The sequence below is a fragment of the Pinus tabuliformis genome, chromosome 4_1 (genome assembly GCF_031772625.1).
Source record: "Pinus tabuliformis cultivar Carrire ecotype Pingquan chromosome 4_1, CPIR1, whole genome shotgun sequence".
Taxonomy (NCBI): Eukaryota; Viridiplantae; Streptophyta; class Pinopsida; order Pinales; family Pinaceae; genus Pinus; species Pinus tabuliformis.
The window spans coordinates 435,378,641-435,403,703 of record NC_142303.1 but is presented as its reverse complement, the minus strand read 5'-3'; the positions used below and the strand labels follow the sequence as shown (position 1 = coordinate 435,403,703).

Sequence of the window (25,063 nt, the reverse complement as noted above, 5' to 3'; positions counted from 1 at the left end):
TAATGTTAGGGTTAAAATGATATATAGAAAATTTGGAGTCCAGAAGAAATTAATCCACTTTTTTATTCGAATATTGAGGAGCTTGCTTGAGGCCATTGAGGGATATTATTCTAAACAAATTACATCTTTATTCCATAGAAATTTTTTAGATTTTTTTATACGAATATTGAGGAGCTTGCTTGAGGCCATGGAGGGATATTACTCTAAAAAAATTACATCTTTATTCCATAGAAATTTCTTAGACTTTTTTATACGAATATTGAGGAGCTTGCTTGAGGCCATGGAGGGATATTACTCTAAACAAATTACATCTTTATTTCATAGAAATTTCTTAGGTGTATTTGAAATCCATTAGATATAATTATGTATATATTAGGAAACAAGGGAAAAGACAATGTGAATAGAATTTATTTTGACAACTAAGTTACATATTTTTTTGTACTCATTGTGTTCTACTTGTGAAATAATATTTGGAAACTAATCAGATTTCCATCTACCAACAATACTACTATTGCATCATATTTATTCATGTAAACCCACTTGTGTTTGAAAAGTTCTTATTTTAGGAGAAGTCTCAAATATCATTCATTATCAATCAACAAAATTCTTCATTTATGATGGTATCCCATTCCAGATGGCTAGAAGCTTCTTTAAATATTTCAAGATGCGGAGTCTCTAGAATTGAAGTAAAAGAAAAGAGACTTGGTAAAACTCATAGTTTATTCAACATTAATTAGAATGATCATCAACTAGATCAATGACTACTTCCCTTCTTATATAGCTATCAAGGAAGTTGTGGAGCATTGGTGGAGCTAGTGTAAGTTTAGGGTCACTGAATTCATTCAGAGAACACAATTGATTAGGTGAAGCATTATTTTCACTCTCAAAATTCTAAGAGGATTAAAAGGAGATCGCACACTTCGTAAAATTCAAGTATGACAAGTTACCATAGATATTCATCATAGAGAATATCTCCTATAACAATGAATTTTGTTGATACATTAGATACGATGAATGAATAATATTTTGCATCATCTAGATAATCAATAAAAATGCATTTCTAAATAAAGATGCATTTTTTAAAAATTTTGTTTTCTCATCATGGATGTGCACATGTTCTTCATTGCTAAACATGAAAAAGTTACTTACATAAATCTGGTTTTATGTTGCTACACTCTTAAATGCTTATTGAGAAAAATCATTATATTTAGAGAAAGTTCATAATATTGGTAAACTTTTTATATGTTAAAAATACCAGGGAATTTAAATGTTTGAAATAGTAGTTGAAAGGTTAATATGTGATGTTCATGTGCAAAATTATCATATTTGAATGGAAAGATCATGTTGGTAAACCTTTTCTACAATGAAAAGGCAAGAAAGTTGAAATGTTTTAAAGGATAGTTGAAAGGTTAGTACTGATAACAAAGACTAACATGCAAAAACAATGTAGTTAAAATTTGTATATTTATTGGCTTTTAACATAACCTTAAGGTATTATGTATATTTATTGACCTTTAACACAACCTTAAGGTATTATTAGCATTTTTTTAGTGAATTTGTAACTAATTGGAAAATTTTAACTAATCATTTAGGGATAGAAATATTCATTTGTTTATTATCTAATTAATTTGCGTTGAAAAATGCTTTTATCATTTATATTGTTATTATCACTTAATTACAAACCTTGTTTTAAAACTTAAATCTATGAATTTGCAATATTAATTTATTTTCAATTATTATATTGATTTACGGATTATTGATACATTGTTATGTGTTATTATGCAGGTCAAAAGTTAAAACCTCGTCTTACCCGTGTGTTGTAGGTTATAATGGAACTCTCGAGAATCCACCTCATGTCATGGGAGCCAACCAATTCCACTAATCACAGAAAAAAAAATCAAAAAAATATTAAATTAATTAATTTTAAATTTCATATGGTATATTTTAAAACTAAAATATATATCTTATAATTTTATAGTCAAATTAAGAGCAAAGATAATAATTACCGCGTATTGTGAAACAAACCAAATTATATGAAGAGGTACACTATCACTCATATCATATATTATTATTAAAAAAAAACCACCATATTATTAATTATACCATGTGCCAATTAAATATTAAACCATTAACCTATTTCTTTACATAAAAAAATTTCTTAACCAAAAAAATCAACATAAAATTATACTCCAAAACTTTTATATATATAAATTATTTTTTAAATAACGTAATATCTCTACCCAACCCAAACCATGGATCGATATTACAAGTCAAATGTGTTAAGTATGCTCTAATCTCACAAAATTGAAATCAGACAAAATTACGTATTACTATCTAATAGGTGAAAAGGCCTCGGAATCTTAATTCTTAAGACCGTCCAAGTCGCGTGATTCGACGATGCTGTACATTCGCTTGGACCCAGATTTGCGATGGAAATCGGGTAAAAGAAATTTCAAAAATAAGAAAAATCAAAATGCTATAATGTTTGAATTTTTTTTTACGGTGAAAATAGATTTAGTATTATTGTTAATGGATATTATTTTGAATGGTCGGTAAGGTTTAATAATAACCTTTCCACCCGAGTTCTAATGGCAGAATACTGTCAGATGGTGGAGTTCTAATGGCAGAATATTGTCAGATGACGCAATCAGAGCTTTTTCCAGGGCTGACATTTTTTAAAATTCAATATCATTAAAAACTTTTATATAGCATCCCAACATTTCAAATTTTCAAAAATTTCTACCAAATTTAATCATAATCTTAGTTTTTTATTATTTTAATAACTTATTTATAATTTTTTTTTAAAAGTTCCACAAATCAGTGGTGTCGATGATGTTGTCCATGTGCTCCTCCTGTTCCTGCCAAGTATTGGGATTAAGATCTAAAGCCCATGCATCGTCGATTGATGGCATTCTCTCCAAATTCAGGCCGAGGCCGCCATCGATGCCATCGGATTCCTCGAACAAACGTTCCCAGAAATCGAACTTATTATGTTCCTCCAATATTTGATGACTGGCACTCGACACCTCCGTTTCCGAAGCCGCAGCCGACATTGACGTCGATTTGGTCTCCTCCATCGCCGTATTATCGATATTATTCGAAGGGGGTGGACGCAGAGGGAGTTGATGCATTGCATTTTTGGCGGCGGCAGCCCGAATCTTCTGCCGGGAAAGGGAAGATGCAGAGGGAATGTCGGGCACAGAATTGGGGAAATTGAATTTGGAGTTGGGCCCTCTGAGACAATACACTGCGGCGTCGTAGGCGCGGGCGGCCTGCTCGGCGGTGGGGTATGAGCCGAGCCATAACTTCTCTCGAGATTTGGGCATTCGAATTTCTGATACCCATCTCCCCCATTTTCGCAATTGGACTCCCTTAAATTGCTGCAAATTTTGCCCGCGATCTTTGTCTTCGATAACATGGGCTTGGTCATGCTCCTGCGGGGAGTGTTTTTCCATATTTGGTGAACCAGAAGAAGCTCTGCCGTAGCTGGAGCTCGCCGAGAGTTAGTGAGTTCAAATACAAATAAATGGAAATGAGATATGGAAGTGACTATATATATATATCAGCGAAGGCCAGAGAGTGAAGTGCAGTAACCGCGTGTATCTCTCTACTCAATAGAAAATTTGACGTGACAAAGGATTCAATTCGATATTCAAAGCAAGACCATTGATTTCTCTTTTGAAAATGTGAACAAGAAATCGTCAGCTTTGGGCAATGGATGATGTCATATATTGATCGCGTCGTCGTTACGCGTCTTAAGAAAGAGTGACACACTGACCAGGATTGTTACTGTGCACTCTTATTGTTAGCCGCCTGCACGCGGCAACGTAAGATTGTAGAGACAAGTTAATCACAAGTTTTAAATGGCAAATTCCGTACCCGAGGATTCAAAGCCTAAACGACTCCATTCTCGAAGCTCCTGCGTTTTCCCGTACGGTTGAGATGGGATTTATATCTCTTCAACCCGTCGACGCAATTTTTTACAAAAGGTTAAATTAGGTTTATTGATATACACTAATAATAAATTCTTATATTAAAGAGAGTATTAGTAATGTGTTACAATTCCACTTATACTGAGAAAAACATGAATGCTAAGTTGAATAAAGCGAATTGACGAAGAATGGTTCGATATTGGCGCGGTGGGGGAACAAGTCTAGACACTCTTATCACAATTCCACTTATATGGAGAAACACATGAATGCTAAGTTGAAGAAAACTAATTGACTAAGATTGGCTTGATATTGGCGTGAAGTGGGGGAACAAGTCTATACACTCGTAGCACTCTACCGAGTCTGAAGATTCGAGGAATAACAATGATGAATGTGAATTAAAAAGTGATTGAATTTCTAAAAAAAAAAATAGAAGCATTTCTCATATACCATAATAGGGCACGAGTTTAAATTTCAATAAAAAAAACCAAAAAAATGTGTATCCATTTAAGTATGGATTTAGTATAACCATATTAAAAATACATATAAATATACATATATTATTTTATAAATATACATATATACTAGTACTATTATATTAAAAATATTAATGCAGTTGATATAGCAAAAGGCTTCATAAATATAACAAAAAAGCATATTGCAATACTAAGAATGCTTTACTAATGCACACATTTACCTCATTAACCATGTATAAAAAAGTTATGGGTCAACTTTAATTTCATGAAAAAAAGGAATTACATATCTTATTGTAAAATAGACCATTTTGCTAAATAAAATTTGCCTATATATAAATAAATATTATAGATAATAACTAGGAACTTATCATGGAGAAACTTATTAGAATTTGAATAATCACAAATCCCTAGGAAATTGGTGGGTGGGGAGCCACTAATCTAATTTTTAAAATTTATTAAAAGTAATGGACTATTTTACAAATTAAAATTTGCCTATATATAAATGAATATTGTAAATAATAATGACGAACTTATCATGGAGGAACTTATTAGAATTGGAATAATCTCAAATCCTTAGAAAATTAGTTGGCGGGGAGCCACGTGGCATGAATATAATTTTTTTAAATTTATTCAAAGCCATTGCAACACAACAAATCTGTAATGATAAACATTAAAACTAAGCATATGATGAGTATATTCCCCTGAGAATCAATCTAATCCCTTAATTAAACAAATAAAAAAATCAACAAATCCTCATCCACCTTAAGTTGAAATAAGAAGCCTTTGACAATAAAGCTGATATCCACATAAATTAATAACATAGATTTTTAAATAGTTTATTTAAATCCATTCCTCTCATCTCTTAATGAATTTGTAGTGGTTCTCTCTATAAATATACAATGTGTATTTTTTCATTGTTTAAAATTGTATTTTTGATATCCACATAAATTACTGACAGCTTTTTCAATAGTTTATTTATATCCATTCCTCTCAACCTTTATACATACTAATGAATTTAGAATGGTTTCTCTCCATATATATAAATGTGTAATTTTTAAATATTTAAATTGTATTTTTAAATACTATATAGAGTACATTGAATTTTCATTTTTTCCTTTGAACATTAGATATTTTATATATAAATATATAAATATTTTTTTAACATTTTCTTTTTATATAAGATTGATATCTACAAAAATTTGTAACATAATTTTTCAAATAGTTTGTTTAAATCATGAGCTCAAATATTTTTGAAAAATAGAAGTTTTAAATTTCTTACTCGTATTTTTTACTTCTAATTACTTTATCATTTTTAAAGCTGATATGAAATTATATTAAGTCATGTGACATCAAAATATTTTATTTATGGTTAAAAATGAGTGAGATAATTTTACCACATTGAGTTGTAATATCAACAATAAATCAAGTGATCATAGTGAGTTTGAGATGATTATTGTTTTATAATACTTTTAATTAAAAGTAACTAAACATGTATATTTACTTTTGTTTTTTATTATAGACGATATTATTTTTCTATTTAGAAAATATTTTATTTTTCTTTTAGGAGAAACATGTGTCAACTCACATTTGGGAATAGATGAAATTACACATCGTCTCGACAAATAGAATTACACATCACACTTATATTGCATTGTAAAATACACCTCTCGATATGTTTATATATAGTTACTTCAAATGGTTGAAATAGAATTAAAAAATTATAATTATAATTATCTATCTATCTATATATATATATAACAAGTTAAAAAAAAGAAAAGTTTTTAAAAAAAGATGTCATGTAAGTATTGTGTTGTGGGAAGGGGGTTGTTAGGACTTCGAGTTGAAAATGCCTCAAGGAGTCGAAAAACTGAAGTTGTAGTACGGGCATGCCTAGATGTGCCTCGCGTGCTCGCATTCGGATAAAGGCGACTCGGGTGGAGTGCTTGGTTAAAAGAAACTTGGACGTGAGTAGTTCGATTATGTGCGGCCTATCGTCGGTTAAAGGCGACTTGGGGGTAGCGGTTAGTTATGTGCGATGGATGGGCGAGCACATGTAGCAGACACGTCATGATGAGCGGGCGCTTGCTCGACGAGACAAGCGATTGATGTGCAATGGGAGAGTCGTGCGCGATGAGTGACCGATGTACGATGGGAAAGTTGTGTACAATGGGAGATGGGCGAGTCATGTGGGTGGGCCAACCCATGAACAAGCGCGATGCTTCATGAATAGGTGTCGGGTGCAGGTTAGCTGCACGCATATGTGGATGGACTAACCCATGGGTAGGACCAACTGACGCGTCTCTTAAAGAAAATCATTCAGAGGAAGGTCATATATATTGGCAGAGAGTTGAACAGTGCAAAGAAGAGCAAGGGAAGGAAACTGAAGGGCGAAGGTAGAGGCAAGTCGCAGGTCAGGTAAAGGAGTGAGGAGGTTCTAGTTTCGGCAGAAAACATTTTAGTGAGTTCTCTACATGCCTCAACAAGGGCACACGTAGGTCAGGTTTCGTCAAACTATGGTTGGGCGATGCGCCCGCACAACGGGAAAAACAGGGTCAATGCACGCAGACTGTAACTCGGGCAGAATCGACAGAAGTGTCGCACACAAGTTGTGAACTCGGGCACAATCGATAGAGTGTTGCAGGACAGTTTTGACAACAAATAATTTGGGGTTTTCGACAGAGCATGGGCAGTGCAGTGCGAACAGTGGCATTGGTAGTGCAATGGGTGCAAGCTGAGTGACCAGTCCATGACCGCCAAGGAACTTGGGCAAACTGTGTAGGCCAACTTTGGGTGGGACCACGATTTTGGAAAACTTGTAATTTGCAAAGTATTTGTAGATTTATACATTATTGCAAAGACTTAACAGGGAGTTGCACCTCCCATATAAAGGTGTGTAATTGTGTTATGTTGATGATTTTATTCTGTTGCACATAATTGAGGATAATTGAAGAAGATAAATGAATGAATGTTATTTCCGCTACATTATGAACACTTGAAGAAACTTGACTAAGTGTTGAGTAAGTGTAGTCTTTGTACTTGAGTAGTGGTGAAATGGAAAAGTTCGGTGGTGCCGCACCTGTCTATGTATGGTTGGAAGACACCATCAAGGTAGGGGCATGACAGGGGCGAGGCCTTTGCCCACGGGGCGGTGCGAACAATGTGCTCCTCCATCAAATTGGGTTCTAGCAGACATTAAGATGACAAGTATGTATTAATTAGTGTGTGTGTGTGTGTGTGTATATATATATATATATATATATATATATATATATATTATGTTTGGAATGTTTAGATAGTGAGATGATATATATGTAAAATTCAAATTAAAATTGAATTACTAAATGGTTAATACTAATTTATAAGCTTTGAGAGGAATTTGAATTAGATGATGAGTTGATTTTTATTTTCAATGCTAAATATGTATTTGAATTAGTTTCTCATATTCAATGGTATAACAAAGATTTAGATGATTTGTATTGTAAGATCTTATTAAACAAGAACAAGAAGTTCCATACTAGAGAAAAAGTGACAACCACATATTTAGGTCAATAACTATCTTTTCTTACTAGTCAATATTTCTTCTAGTTTAATTGGGAAAGCTAAGTAGTGTATCTACTCTTCCTCAAATGGTTATCCTTGTTCAAAATATAAAATATATTGTGACATAAGGTAGATATTTTAAGACAAAAACTTAGTATACACCAATTGATAATTAGGACATGATTTTTTATGTAGTTAAAATTCTCAATGATATAAATAAAGAAAGAAATTTAAGAAATTGATTAATGTGTAAAGGTAATTTACAAGAACATCTCTCAATTACATCATTGAGAAATGACTCTCGACTCTCCGTGATCATTTAAAAAATATCATGAACCAATCACTTGCTAATCCATATATCAAGTGTCATTAACTATTGTTAATCCATATGTCAGGTGTCATTAACTATAAAAGATGCTTAAATTGTCACATCACTCATGTGTAGAGCATTATTATAACCATTGGACTAATGAATTATAAAAGCTTATTAAAAGCACACTTTATCCTAAAGAGAGATTAAACCAAGTTGAAGCTTAAGAAATACCTCATGTCAAAATATCTTAACATCACCCCTTAAGAACAACTTGGGAATGAATTCAAGGACATATAAAGGAGAAGGAAGGAGGCATTATACATCCTTAATGAAAATTTCATTAACTCCTCACATCACCTAAAGCATTAAGAAATTGGCCTCCATGAGGGGTATCATGAAAATTTTAGTAAGTACTTGATCATCCATATGGAAATAAATCAATTAAAGGGTGCATTTTTAAAGAATATTCTAAATGAAGTGAATGTGTAATTCAACATGTTTGATGTACTAATGTTCAACTAAATCATTTGTGAGTTAAATAACACTCTAATTGTCACACTAGAGATTGGGTGGATGTTGATTCATAATTCAAACTCTAAAGGATTTGTTGCACTGAAAGGCACATTCTACAACCTTGTATGAGGGCTATGTGTAAGTATGTTCGTGTTCAACATAGATTTGACACGTGTCTTTTAAAATAAAAATAAATAAATAAATATATATATATATATATATATATATATATATATATATATATATATATATATATATATATATATAAATTAATAAAAAGATGTCACCTCTAATAAAAAACAAAAATGTAAATATATAAGGATACTAAATATAATTAACCATAGAAAAATATTTTGAACTGTTAAAATCCTCAATAAGGTTGAATGGGATTTATAGGCCAAACAAATATGTTTGTGGTCATGTGCAAGTGATTGATATGACTGAGTTATACATCATAAAGGTGTTGATGAGGCTTTAGCTATGGATATTTAACAACCTATTCTTTTGCATAAATTTAAATTATGATCTTAAATTTGAATTGTGATATCTTCATAACGAAACTACCTAATTTTTTTTTCAAGATGCTAAATTCATTTATACATTTAAAAATTACATTTTAAATAACAAAAAAATCACGATACAATAAAAATTTCTTTAAGTAAATTTTAACACATCTCCAAAAATTAGAATAAATATGCAACCATTTTTCTGAAGCTCATAAAGTCACATTAACAGGCCAAAAATAAAAAACGATTTGGTTTGGAATGAATTTTATATTTTTTTCATATGGAGTGGGGCATTATTTTAAGGATTCTTCTCATAAGGAGATTGAAATTCGATGTTAGTAGTGTGAGATAAAAGGGGGATGGAAAGAAACTGAGTAATGTGTTAGTAAACTACCAAATCAATGTCTCGTGGAATTTCAATTTGACTTACTGTTTTGTATGCTCAGCAGTTCATAAAAGATTAAGATATATACAATATAGGTACCCAATGGGATTTTCGAGGGATTGATTCTAATTATGCATTTTAATTTAAATAAAGATAGGTACAACATAAATATAGTGAACTTTTTAATTTATATTCCAGCTTAAATATAGTGAATATACTCTACAAAGACTGAATGAAAGAGAATGAAAGAGGTAGTTAAATAATTAAAGCAATTGAACTTTCATAATTTCAATTTCAAGTATTGTACAATTTTAGTAAATATCATGAGGATATTTGACATAAATTTGAAAATTTTATAGTATTATACATGATATAATTGATTCCAATTATGTTTGTGGGTGGTAGCACAATTGGAAAAAAGCAAGTTGGCAAGCTCTTGTGAATCCAAGTGATAGAAATTTAATCCCCCCAGACATGTGTCACTAGACGAACTTTAGAAAAATAAAAATAATTGATTCCAATTATGCATTTTAATTTAGAAAAATAATACAATTACAATAAGAACATAGTGAGAATTTCAATTTCTATCAAAACTGAAATATAGTGATATACTCTACAAATATTGAATCAAAGAGGTAGTTAAATAATTAAAGTAATTGCACACCCATAATTTCAATTTTGAATATTGTTCAATTTTAGTAAATATCATGTTGATCTTTGACATAAATTTGAAAATTTTACATTTTTATACATGACCTACCTTACAATCTATGAAATAAATTAATCTTTTTCAAATATAATATTGTAAATTCACAAGGTGAAATCCTATAAGAATGAATGCATCTTGATTAAGTTTTTATTTTTTTTGTAAGTCAACATTTTCTATTATATTATGAGAAAATTACATCGTGAGGAGTTCTGAAAGAAGGCAAAAATGGCCTCAATCCAACTAGATTGGTTGGCCTTTAGGTACAAAGTGAAAAAAAGGAAAGAAAGTTGAAAAAACAAGGCCTAATCAGATCCATAGCCCACCATGAAAAAAATTTACCCAAAAATAATATACAACCAATAACCATTTGTGCATCCGAGAAGGAGTATGATTGACCTTCGTAGCTTGGGAAACATTTTCAGGGTGGTGAAAGGCTTCGTGGATGTGAGATTCCACGTAAGCCATGCGAGTCACAAAAATATCCATGAAATCCTTGAGACACCTCTAATTCCTTCTGAGAGTGGCATGTCGATCCAAGATATGACATTGATTTTGGAGGATGCCAGCCAAGAAACTAACCAAATCAGCATGGTCCTCAGTCTAAGATTGTGATAGCTGACCTACGAAGCATTAGCAAGGGGATTTGAACTTCAATGGAGTCAAAGGAGTAGATAAAATGACTCGTCAAAGTGAATTCTTGATAGAAGGAACCAATTATCCTTCCTCCTCATGCTCTTCTCTTCCTTGGTTTCCTCCACCCTGCCTAGGTCGTCCTCTTTGCCACAACATTTAGAATGACCTTATTTCACCGTGAACCACTACTGGCATGGCCTTCCACACCAAACCATGTGAATGACTCCCCCCAAGCACCACACTCCTCCTCAAACTACTATCCTTACAGCCGGAAGGCAATGCCTTAACAAGGTTGAACATAGGGTTGTCTTTTGCTGAGATGGGGGCCAATTTTAGTTAAAAGGAGACCACATCACACACAAAAGTTTCCAGAATTAAAGGTTCTACTCTGGCAACACTACCATCCAACCAGGGGACTCGTAAGCTTAATTACCATTGCCACCAAGAGCATTGAGAGGAGCTAATCCATCTCCCCACTAGAGTATTCCAAGAGAATACCCAAGATTATCCCCTTACATACATATACATAGAAATAAAATATAACAACTTTAGCAGTCTCAAACATTACCATGCAAATCCAAACACATAAATACATAAACCACTCAAAGCATCCAGACATAGACATATAAACCATTCAAGGCAAGAAACACAGACAAAATTAAAAAAAAGAATGATATGGTCATGTCAAGCAAAGAAAACATAATGTAAATTCCAAAGTATGAAGTTTATCTCAAACATATACATAATAATGATAATCTAAAAATGTGACATTGCTACCCTCAATTGGAACCAACCTAGATCCATATAACTCTAGATCTATCATGCGTCCGGAAGGATCAAATCCCTCAAGGTGAAAACAATTCCTCAAATTCTACACTCCAAAGAGAAGGTTTGAACCTAGAGGGATTTGATCGCTATCGGTGCATGATAGATCCATAGTTAGATGGATTTAGGCTGGTATAAGTGAAATAACATCTAAAATTGCACAAATTGTTGCTTGATATCCTAATTTTAATAAATAAAGATAGAGAATTGTGTTGATTGAAAATCTAAGTGATAGCTTTAGAACCAAAGTTTAAAATATACCTTACAATAAACATCTGATCGTTGGGTGCATAAGTCCAATTTGAATCTATACAACAATCAAACATATGAGATATTCATGTATTATAATAAATACCAAATTAAACTATACCCTAGATATACCAAAATATCCTTTTTGGTTTTTCCAATGGTTTTTCTGAGAATATTATACGTACTAGGTAATATGACCAACAATAATAAAAATGTCAAGTAAGAGCTAGATACAAGATGACACCAACTTCCTATATGAATAAAGTGATGTCCATTGTGGGTGAGGATCAAGAGGAATTTTTTTAACTCCACAATTGAAATGAGATGTGGTTGATCTATAATCAACCATGTGAAATCAATGATGAATGTCACATTAATGCTTTGGTTGGCAAAGGGAAACAAGTGAGTTGTAGGTCATTGAAAAAATAGCTCCATATTGGAAGCGAGACATGGTTAGTTTACAATTGTCTATATGAAAGAAATGACTAATAAAAATCATGCATACTTAGGTTGGGAAAGAGAAATGCCTTCTTGAGTTTTCAAAAGTTGGAGGATAAGAAAATAATGCAAATAGATTAAGTCTGTTATGTCAAAAGTATTCTAATATTGGATTTCAAATGGTTTAGAAGTTTGGTGTGAACAATAGAATATGAGTATAATATCATTAACATACAATATGTGTATATATGGTAATGTTAGGGTTAAAATGACATATAGAAAAGTTAGAGTCAAGAAGGAATCAACCCACTTTTTTATACGAATATTGAGGTGCTTGCTTGAGGCCATTGAGGGATATCACTCTAAACAAACTACATGTTTATTAGATAGAAATTTCTTACGTGTATTTGAAATCTATTAGATGAATTTCCATATATATTAGGAAACAAGGGCAAGGAAAAGGTGGATGGAATTATTTTTTCAACTAGGGTACATATTTTTTTCTACTCATTGTGTTCTACTTGTGAAATTACATTTGGAAACTAATGAGGCTTCCATCTACCAACAATACTATTGCAACATATTTATTCATGTAAACCAATTTGTGTTTGAAAAGTTCTTCATTTTAGAAGAAGTATTAGATCTCAAATATCATTCATCATCAATCGACAAAATTATCCATTTATGATGGTATCCCATTCTAGATGGATAAAAGCTTTTTTAAATATTTCTAGATGTGAAGTCTCTAGAAATTGAGGTAAAAGAAAAAAGACTTAGTGAAACCCATATTTTGTTCAACATTGATTAGAATGATCATCAACTAGATCAATGACTACTTCCCTTCTTATATAGCCATCAAGGAAGTTGTGGAGCATTGGTGGAGCTAGTGTAGTTTTAGGGTCATTGAAATCATGAGAACACACTTAAATAGGTTAAACATTATTTTCATTCTCAAAATTCTAAGAGGATTAAAAGGAGATGACACGTGCGTAAAACATTTCTTAAAATTCTAAGTATGGCATGTACGTTCAATCAAACTCACAAATTACTATAAATATCCATCATAGATAATATCTCCTATAACAATGAATTTTGTTGACACACATTTCTTAGAATTCAAGTATGGCATGGAAGTTAAATCAAGCTCACAAATTACGATAGATATCCATCTAGATAATATCTCGTATAACAATAAATTTTGTTGATACATTAGATACCATGAGTGAATACTATTTTGCATCATCTATATAATTAATAAAAATGCACTTGGGGAAGAATTTTGTTTTCTGATCATGAATGTGTTTCATTGCCAAAGATGAAAAAGCTACTTACATAGATCTGGTTACATAGATCTAGTTTTATATAGCTACACTCTTAAATTCTCATTGAGCAAAATCATTATATTTAAAGAAAGATCATGATGTTGGTCAACTTTTTATACGTTGAAAAGACCACGAAATTTAAATGTTTTAAAGAGTAGTTGAAACGTTAATATTGGATGTTCATGTAAATTATTATATTTGAATTGAAATATCATGTTGGTAAACTTTTTATACGATGAAAAGACAAGAAAGTTTGTTTTAAAGGATAGTTGAAAGGTTAATAGTGATAACAAAGATTAACATGTTATAATTTGTATATTTATTGACCTTTAATACAACCTTAAGGTATTATTAGCATTACTTTTTAGTAAAGTTGCTAGCAGTTGTAAAATTGTAACTAACCATTTAGAGATAAAAATATTTTTATATTTGTTTATTATCTAATTAATTTATGTTGAGGAATGTTTTTATATTTATATTGTCATTATCATTTAATTACAAATTTAGTTTTAGAATTTTTAGATGTATTTATCTTGTTAATTTATTTTTAATTATTATATTGATTTAAGAATTATTGATACATTGTTATGTTTTTTTTTTCATATATACATATATTAAATTAGTCTTTAAGGATGTTGTTTGTTGGTTAATGAATGTACTACTAAGGTGTTCGTGCCACAAAGATTCAAACCTTCTCTTATTGGTGTGTTGTGCTTGGGGCAGTGCAATTGCACCTAGAGATTACAACCTAAAGATTACAGTGACAACTATCAGAATCAACCCATGTGATATGAATGATATGAATACAGGAACCAACCAATTACACTAATCACAAAAAATATAAATAAATAAATAAATATTAAATTAATTAATTTTAAATGTCATATGATATATTTTAAAACTAAAAATATATATATTATAATTTTATTATAAAATTAACAATAAATACACTCATTACCCTGTATTGTAAGACTCAACAAATTATGTGAAAAAGTACACTATCATATCATATATTATTATTAAAAAAACCACACCATATTATTAATTATACCATATGGCCATTAAATATTAAACCTTTAACATATTTCTTGACCTGAAAGGCCTCGGAATCTTAATTCTTAAGACCATCCAAGTCACGTGATTCGGCCGTAATCCCTATTCCCAGCCGATTTCGACGACTTGTGCAGGAATATTAAAAGGCGTTTTCGTTCTCTAATGGTGCTACACATTCACTTGATCCAGATTGGTTGCTGGTAAAATCAAATTAATAAATTTTAAAAAGTCAAAATGTTAAAGTATTTGAATAGTTTTTTAGTAAAAATTGAAAAATCAAAATATTTTTTTAGTTGAAATAGATTTAACACTATTAAAAATCCCTACAGCACTTAAAAATCCCTACAGCACTTAAAGGTTCCAGCTGAAATTTTCAAAATTTTCATTATTTTGGTTCCAGCTGAAATTTTCAAAATTTCAAAATTTTCATTATTTTCATTATTTTTTTAAACTACACTCTTTTAAAATAATTTTTCTTGAAATGCTGCCGCTCGACAGTATCGAATTGTCACATTCAGGACTTGGATATCTCTCCACATTATTACAAACAAGTCTTCAAAAGTTCCACAAATCGGGGGTGTCGATGATGTTGTCCATCTGCTCCTCCTGCCAAGTAGTGGGATTAAGATCCAAAGCCCATGCATCGTCAATTGATGGCATTCTCTCCAAATTCAGTCCGAGGCCGCCATCGATGCCATCGGATTCCTCGAACAAACGTTCCCAGAAATCGAACTTATTATGTTCCTCCAATATTTGATGACTGTCACTCGACACCTCCGTTTCTGAAGCCGCAGCCGACATTGACGTCGATTTGGTCTCCTCCATCGCCGTATTATCGATATTATTCGAAGGGGGTGGTCTCAGAGGGAGTTGATGCATTGCATTTTTGGCGGCGGCAGCCTGAATCTGCTGTCGGGAAAGCGAAGACGCAGAGGGAATGTCGGGCACAGAATTGGGGAAATTGAATTTGGAGTTGGGGCCTCTCAGACAATACACTGCGGCGTCGTAGGCGCGGGCGGCCTGCTCGGCAGTGGGGTATGAACCGAGCCATAACTTCTCTCGAGATTTGGGCATTCGAATTTCTGATACCCAACTCCCCCATTTTCGCAATCGGACTCCCTTAAATTGCTGCAAATTTTGCCCGCAATCTTTGTCTTGTATAACATGGGCTTGGTCATGCTCCTGCGGGGAGTGTTTTTCCATATTTGGTGAACCAGAAGAAGCTCTGCTGGAGACGGGCTGGAGATTCGCTGGGAGTTAGTGAGTTCAAATACAAATAAATGGAATTGAGATATGGAAGTGACTATATATACAGCAGCGAAGGCCAGCCAGTGAAATGGAGTAACCGCGTGTATCTCTCAGCCAATGAAATGCAGTAACCGCGTGTATCTCTCCACTCAACGGAAGATTTGACGTGACACAGGATTCAATTCGATATTCAAAGGAAGACCATCGATTATCAGCGGGCTGTGACCGTCAGCATTGGGCAATGGATGAAAATATTTTGATCATGTCGTTGTCACGCGCCTTAATAAGAGTGTCAAGGGATGGTTACTGTGCATTCTATCTGGTAGGCGGTTGCACGCGGCAAGGTAAGATTTGTAGATATTTTCACGTGGGAATAAAATATTCGTTATCACAAGTTTTTAATGTCAAACTCCGTACCGGAGTATTCAAAGCCTAAATCATCGTCTGGATTCTCGAACCTCTGGATTTTTTGATGTTAGAATTTTGATTTCGGTTATTTAAATTGAGTTTTTGTTTTTGTTTTTTTTTTTTTAATATATATAGATTTAATAGTTTGAAAATTTTTTAAAGCATTTGAATTATGTAAACATTATCTATCAAATTTGTGATTTTAATAAATTCATCTCAAAAAATTTACTGAAAAACTTCTAAAAAATTTCACTAAAAACAATTATATATATTTTTTCAATCATTAACAAATAAAAACAATTCCATATATATATATATATATATAAAATAAAATGTGTAGCAATTCCATTTATCTTTATTATATTCAATGAGAAGAACATCAAAAGTTAAGAAAAAGGATATAAAATCGGATCACTGTATGAATTTTCAAGTAACAACAGTGATGAATATTAACCAAAAAGGAGAATTGAATTTCTAAAGAGTTTTAAAAGCATTTCTCACATGCAATGCCAAAGCACAAGATTAAGTCTCAATATAACAATTATAAGAGATATGGTGTTCTTTTAAATTAGATTTTAGCTAAAATTATGGTTACAAGTATGATTATTATAATTATATTAATAAATGTGATTGATATAAGTTTATATTAAATATATTTATCAATTATCAATAATATTAAAATTAATGTTATTAATGTCAATATCAATAATATTAATATAAATATAAGAACCATATTAATAATAATTAATATTATATTATTACTATTATATTAAATAATAATAATAATAATAATAATAATAAAAATAAAGATAATAAAAACCATTATATTAATAATCATTTAATAAATAATAATGAACTAATTGTGAAATAAACATTTAATAAAAATCAAACAACAATTTAAATGTGGTTGATAGGAAATTCAATTTTAAACACTCTATCAGAACACAGTTATTAAATGCTAGCCTCTTCCAAAACACACCGAGATCGTTGACAAAAATTGCACCAATTCAAATCAGCAAGATAATGATCACGACCTTTCACGCTTTCTAAACAGTCCCTTCTCGCATTATCTTGAATTTTTGCATAACGTTGAAAAACAACTGGTGAAATCTGCAAACCAAACCATCTATTGTTTTCACTCTTGATATAGCTGTAAATTTCAGAGGAATAATATTAAACCCAAGGGATAAATATTATAAACTCAAGGTATAAAAACCCTAAGATACATAATATAAACCCTAAAATAAACATGCTTGACCATGATTTACCATCATTTATTTTCATACTGATGTTGGACCATGGTTGATTTTCATATTGAGACAATAATTGGGACATTGTGATATTGGACCATCATTGACCATGGATCACCATAATTGTAAACCTAAGACATTTATATTAAACCCTAAGATTAATATTATAAACCTTTTGAATAATATTATGCCCCAAGAATATGAACCAAATAAACCCAAGTGATTTATTTTATAAACCGAAGGAAATAATAAACCCAAGGCATTAATTCTAAAACCCAAGGGTATTATAAACTCAAGGGAATAATAAACCCTAGGGATTAAAAATCCAGTGGATTGATAATATAAACCCAAGGGAATAATATTAAACCCAAGGGATTAATATTATAAACCCATGGTATATAAACCTTAAGATAAATATTATAAACCCAAGGGAATAATAAAACCAAGGGATTATAAACCCAAGAGAATAATATTAAACACAAGGGATAAATATTATAAACCCAAGGAATATAAACCCTAAGATAAATATTTGTCACAATGCGACGTTGGAATATGGTTGACCATGATTGATTTTCATATTGAGACAACGTTTGTCACAATGCGACATTGGACAATGGCTTACCATCGTTGACCATGGTTGATGTCCATATTGAGACAATATTTCTCATAATGTGACATTGGACCATGGTTGACCATTGTTGTGACAATGTGACGTTGGACCAACAGATAGTCTTTGTCACAGTGTGACCATGGTTGACCATGATTGAACCCAAAGGTATTATAAACCCAAGGAAATAATATTAAACCCAAGGGATTAATATTATAAATGAAAGGCATATAAACCCTAAATGGATTGAGATTATAAACTTGAGGGAATAATAAACCCAGGAGATAAATACTAAAAACTCAAGGGATTAAAAACCCAACGATTAATAATATAAACACAAGGGAATAAAATTAAACCCATAGGGATTAATATTATAAACACAAGGTGGGTGTAGAACTACTTTGGTGTATGAATAAGTGAAGGGGAGGAACGGAGCAGGAGTGTGATTTTGCAGCTAGGGTTACAGTTTAGCAGAGTTCGTTCTCCATGGAAGGCCGTAAGGGAGGGAGCTCCACTCCCTCCTACAAGCAGGTAGTGGCCAGTAGAGGAAAAAAACCAATAGAAGAGGATAGAGATCCTTCAACGGAGAAGCAAAGAAATAGAGAAAAGGAGCAGGAGGGCTCTAAATCTAAGGAGAATAACAACAATAAAGAAAGCAAGGAAGAGGACAAGGAACAGGGCACAAAAGACAAAACTCAAAGGGGACCATGCAAACCCAAGACAACTATCACTCCCAGAGTTGTTTTGAATGATCCTGCTCTGCAGGCGCATAGGGACCACATGCAGACTTATGCAATCATTTGTAAGTTCATGGGTTTATGGCCCACTGAAAAAGCCTTACAAACTTGGATTAAATACCACTGGAAACCAAAAGGAAGCATAGAACTACATCTTGGGTCAAAGGGATTCTTTATTGTGGTCTTTGCAAGCATTTAAGATAAGGATAGGGTGTTTGAAGGAGAACCCTAATTTTATGTAGCAGTAGGCCTGTATATGAGACCCCAGATCATGAATTTTGTCCCAAAACTTGAAACTTTTACTTCTGTCCCGGTCTAGGTAAGACTGTACTCTCTACCTCTGGATTACTGGCAACTGGAATCCCTATCTGCCATTGGAAATAAGCTAGGACGTTTTGTCAAAGCTTCTGAGGCCACCAGACGGGGAAAATACAGATCCTTTGCAAGAATATGTGTGGAGATGGATCTTTCTGGAGCTCTACTGGATGAGTTAATATTGGAAGTGTTTGATGAAGAATGGGTACAAACAGTGGATTATGAGAACATACCATTCAGATGCCATAAATGTCATGAGCATGGGCATCTATTTAGAGATTTCCCTCTTAGCAAAACTGAAAATAATAGTAAAACCAACACCATGAAAGACACCGAAAGCTTTCACAAAGTGGTTCAGAAAGGAAAAGGGAGCAAAATGGGTTCAAAGACACATCAAAATTAAAGGCAACAAGCTAGTCAAAATAGGTTTCAAGCCTTAGAAGAAGAAGAGGGGATAACGACAACAAATCAGGCCAAGGAAGACATTCCAGTGAATGAGGAGAAAGAAGAAGAGGATGAGCAAACACAAACCATTAATAAACAGAAAGAAGATATGATGAGTGACACACAATTGGAGATGGATCTGGAAATGACCTAGAGTGAGATGGAAATGGAAGACTACAAGCTACAGGAGATTCTTGAGAAAGAGAATCTGGATCTAGAAGGATTTCTGAACCTAGGAACTAGTGAGGGTGTGGATTCGTTACCCCCAGAGGAGTTCAATAGAGTTCAACAATTGTTCTTATGGAAAACTCAGACCACACGGTTGGAAAAGCAAGGGAATCATGAAAGGTAGAGCAGTGAAGGTGTGAAAGCTATGAAAACCACATCGGGCTTGGCACCCAGATACCTAGGAAAGAAAAGAGGTAGGAAAAAGCAGAACGAGCTTTTGATGGAATGTGGAAGGCTAAAGATAGACTCAGGTAAGATGAAAGACCTATCCAGTTACTCCTTTACAAATATTTAATAATGAAGTTCACTTCTTGGAACATTAGAGGCCTAGGCAGTAAAAGAAAACAGAGATTACTTACTATTAGAATGAAACAAGCAACACCAGATATAATCTTCATTCAGGAGACTAAATGTTCCATTCAGAAAATAAAAGAGATTCACAGTAAATGGCTCAATAAATTTGAGTTTTTGGAGGTCAAAGCAGAGAATACAGCAGGTGGCATTATCACTCTTTGGAACCCCCAGAAAATTAACATTATAGATGCAGAGGTAGCGAGGGATTATCTCGCAGTGGTCATTCAGCCAGTGGGAGATAAGGAAATCTACCTAGTTATGAATGTGTATGGTCCCCAAAGAATGGATGGCAAACTCAGGCTTTTAAATTCCTTGCAAGATCTCAGGGAAAGGCATGCCAATATCCCTTGGATACTGGGGGGTGATTTCAATATGATTAGATCTTTATCGGAAAAAAAAGGGGGCACTACAACTCTAAATAAACATTCTTGTGCTTTCCAATCTTTCATAGACAATATGAAGTTAGTGGATATTGTTATGAGTAATGGTACCTTTACTTGGAACAATAAGAGAGGAGTAGAGGTTTAGGTGGCTTCCAAATTAGATAGATTCATGATCTCAGAGGATCTCATGATCAAGGACAAGGACTTAGTGGCAAGAGTTCTCCCCTTTGGAGGCTCTGATCACTGGCCTGTGCAACTGGAAATGCAGGGCATTGGGACCCCTAGGAATAGACCATTCAGATTTGAAAACATCTGGCTTTTCCACCTAGATTTCGCCAACAACATAGCCATCTAGTGGGCTGAAGAATTAAACATTCAAGGCACAAGCATGTTCCTACTCCAAAAAAGACTAAAACATATCAAAATCAGGCTCAAGGAGTGGAACAGGAAGGAGTTTGGTAATATTTTTGAAGGAAAGAAATCTGTTGAGGGAAAAATGCAGGAACTCAACCAAACCCTTATCAGAGAGGGTTTTGATAAGGATAGAAACGAGCAGGCAACCAAGTATCAACAAGAATGGGAGAAATTCTGTAAATAAGAGGAGATTTTTTGGAGGCAAAAATCTAGAGTGCAATGGCTGAAAGAAGGAGAACGCAATACCAAGCTTTTCCACAGATCCACTGTGGCGAACAGAGCTCACAACAGGATTTCTTCTATCAAATATGAAGGAGGAAATCTTCTTCATTCTCATGAAGAAATAGTAGCAGTATTGGTTCAACACTTTCGTGGTATTGCTCAGGAATCCTGTTCAGATAGGGAACAATCTATTAGGGTTATATCAAGACATATACCAAAGCTGGTTTCCAATGAGGACAATTTCAACCTTAATAGACCAGTATCGGAAGAGGAGGTCAGTGAGGTCCTAAAAGAAATGCAAAATGGTAAAACACTAGGTCTGGATGGTTTCAATGTGGTTTCTTCAAAGCTTGGTGGAATATAGTAAAACAAGATGTTCTGAATGTAGTGGAAGACTCTAGAAGAGACAAAACCATTCTGAAAGCGCTAAATACTACCTTTATTGCCCTAATCCCTAAACAGGATTTAGCTCTTACTCCTGATAGGTTCAGACCCATTACCCTGTGCAATGTGGTCTACAAGATAATATCCAAGGTTGTGGCCAATAGACTCAAACCTCTTCTCCCCACCTTGGTGTCGGGGGAACAATTTGGATATGTGGAATGTAGGCAAATCCTCGAAAACATAATTCAAGCTCATGAGGTGGTGCACTCACTAACAAGCAAGAGGAAAGCTGGAATGATCATGCAGTTGGATATAGCCAAAGCTTATGGTAAACTAAATTAGAACTACATCAGAAAAGTTCTCATGGCCTTTAGGTTTGATCACAATTGGATCAGATGGGTAATGGCTCTTATCACTTCTCCTAGTTTTTCAATTCTTGTTAATGGTTCCCCTTCAGAGACTTTTATTCCTTCAAGAGGCCTTAGGCAGGGAGATCCTCTCTCTCCCTTTCTCTTCATTCTCATGATGGAAGGGTTGGGTAGAACTATTAGACATGCTAAAGAAGTTGGTAAAGTCAAAGGTCTCCAACTCATTGAAGATGGCCAAGATTTAACACACCAACAATTTGTGGATGATACCATGCTACAGGGCATCGCCATAGTCAAAGAAGCTTTAGCTTATAAGGAAATCCTGAGAGACGTCGCCATGGCTTCAGGTATTGAAGTTAATCTTTCCATAGAAAATTTTAGGGGTGAATGTTCGCCTTTTGGCGAAATTAAGCGGTTTTAAATTTTTAGTGGGAGAATATTTTGTATCATAGTACATTTTTACAAATCACCTCAAATAGCCCACCTTATTTTAAGGGAGAGGGTAAAAAAGGTAAATTTAGCCCTTGAAATTAGGAGTTACAACCTTCCATTCGCCCATTTTCAAGAATATGTTTTATTTAAGTGAATCCATTTGCCCATTTTCAAGAATAAGTTTTATTTAAGTGAATCCTATGGGTCAAAGGCCCAAATACGATATTTATAAAAGAGGTATGGTAAATTAATAAAAATATAAATAAATGAGAGGTATGGTAAATAAATAAAACATCTTTTATATTTACTCCATAAGTCACCTTATATACATGCAAGGGTGTAAACAAATAAAAATATAAGTAAAGTGGAGGTATGGTAAATAAATAAAACATCTTTTTATACTTACTCAGAAGGTATGGTAAATAAATAAAAATATAAATAAACTAGACGCATGGTAAATAAATAAAACCTCTTTTTATATTTAGTCCATAACCCTCGTTCTATTTATGAAGGCTGAAGATAGAGGTTTTATTTAAGTGAATCCTATGGGCCAAATACCATATTTGTAAAAGAGGTATGGTAAATTAATAAAAATACAAATAAATGAGAGGTATGGTAAACAAATAAAACATTTTTTTATATTTACTCCATAAGTCACCTTATATTTACGAACACTCAAAAAATGCGTTATATTTAGGTGAAACTTATGGGAAAAATACCATGGACTAGATTGTTATTAATACCATGCAAAAAAACATTATTAACCCTATTAATAAAAATAAAAATGGGACATGGTATTGACCCATGGTATTCACCAAAATGGCGCATGGTATTGACCCATGGAATTCACCTAGAATGTAGCCTATTTAAATGGGGGAATTAAACCAGCATAGATCCATCTTTACTTTGGATCTACTAACCCTCGAGAGGTATCAAATATCGTGATATGCAAACTAGCATAGAGTGAAAATATATTTGATCCGATCAAGAGTAAAAATGGATGTTGTAATTTAATGTATGTTAAACATTTTAGCTTGGTTAAAATAAAAAATAAAATAAAAATCAACTATTAATTTTTATAAATTACTAATAGTAATTTTTAAGCTTCAGGTTTATGATAACCCATGGTATTGACCCATGGTAATACCATGGTATTCATGTGAGCATAGACTATTTAAAGGGGAAATTCTATCATCTTAGATCCATCTTAATTCTGGGTCTACCAAGTGCTCAGAGGGATAAATAGATTTCATCCCCCTAAGAGTGGTAGATGTGGAGTTAAGATGGATATAGGTTGGTTTTTATGATAATGAAGATATTAAATAGACTTAGGAAATTATATTGTAAAAACATCTTAAGGTGAATGGTTAAAGCATAGACATTGTACAAGTATATTTGTATACTTCTGTTTTAAATTGAAACAAATCCAGGGCTAAAAGGAATGGATTGATTGCACTAGTCATCCTTCTATAACTTTCCAACATACGCTGAAGTAAACAGATTGTAATTTGGGTAATTTTTCTAATTGCAAACAGGAACATACTTTTGTATTGGCAGGATGGTTACAAGGTCCCTAGAAGTGATGAATTTGAATTTTTCTTGGTTTTATATATAGTATTAGGTTTTTTCTCATGCTTTCTGTGAATGGCACGGGTGAATTTTATCCTACACCCACTAGGTTATCGATATGTAATTTCGGTAATTTTGATTTCAAAAGATATTTTAAAGAAATGCAATGATTTCATTTGTGTATTTAATAAACACAAGATTTTATAATTGAGTAAAATATTCGCCAAAAAATTATATATACATATCATATTATTGATAAAATCGCCTTCCATTTTTCCTATATACCATGGAGATTCGCCCATTTATTATACATGTAAATTTAGCAGGGGTTCTTAAAATTTTCCATGAATCTTTCCAAATCCAAGTTTTTTTTCTTCAATACTCATATTGCTATTCAGAGAAATATTTCTAGAATTTTTGGATTTCAAAGGGATATCCTCCCTTTAAAATATCTGGGAGTCCCTCTAACAACCAAGCCTTTTCACAAGAGCATCTGGGAGCCAATGATTAGCAAAATGCAAGATAATATTAGGAAATGGACTTTTAGATCTTTAAATTTGGCTGGAAGGTTGGTGCTAACCAACACTTTCCTTCAATCAATTCCAATATTCATGCTATCAGCTCTCCCAGCCCCCAAGGGTGTTCTGCAGCAATTTAGAAACGTGCAAAGAGACTTTCTTTAGGGCAAGGGGGAAGAAAGAAATAAATGGGCCTTGGTAGCATGGGAAAAAAATCTGTAAACCCAAAAAATATGGAGGACTCGGCCTAGATGATCCTGAGATTCTGAGTAAGGCTTTAGGAGCTAAATT

General features: G+C 32.9%; 2 protein-coding genes across 2 annotated transcripts; both read right to left on the bottom strand.

Moving 5' to 3' along the window:
- Window positions 1-2,801: 2,801 nt before the first annotated feature.
- Window positions 2,802-3,455, bottom strand: LOC149176170 (ethylene-responsive transcription factor ERF039-like). Its single transcript, XM_089421368.1, has one exon. It carries the CDS (start codon window positions 3,453-3,455, stop codon window positions 2,802-2,804), a length of 654 nt encoding a protein of 217 aa, XP_089277494.1.
- Window positions 3,456-15,446: 11,991 nt separating this feature from the next.
- LOC149176169 (ethylene-responsive transcription factor ERF039-like) lies at window positions 15,447-16,094 on the bottom strand. Its single transcript, XM_089421367.1, has one exon. It carries the CDS (start codon window positions 16,092-16,094, stop codon window positions 15,447-15,449), a length of 648 nt encoding a protein of 215 aa, XP_089277493.1.
- Between the last annotated feature and the right edge of the window lie 8,969 nt (window positions 16,095-25,063).

What these genes read in the sequence shown, in the direction of transcription:
- LOC149176170 (XM_089421368.1), bottom strand. Translation starts at nt 3,455, where the DNA reads ATGGAAAAACACTCCCCGCAGGAGCATGACCAAGCCCATGTTATCGAA.
- LOC149176169 (XM_089421367.1), bottom strand. Translation starts at nt 16,094, where the DNA reads ATGGAAAAACACTCCCCGCAGGAGCATGACCAAGCCCATGTTATACAA.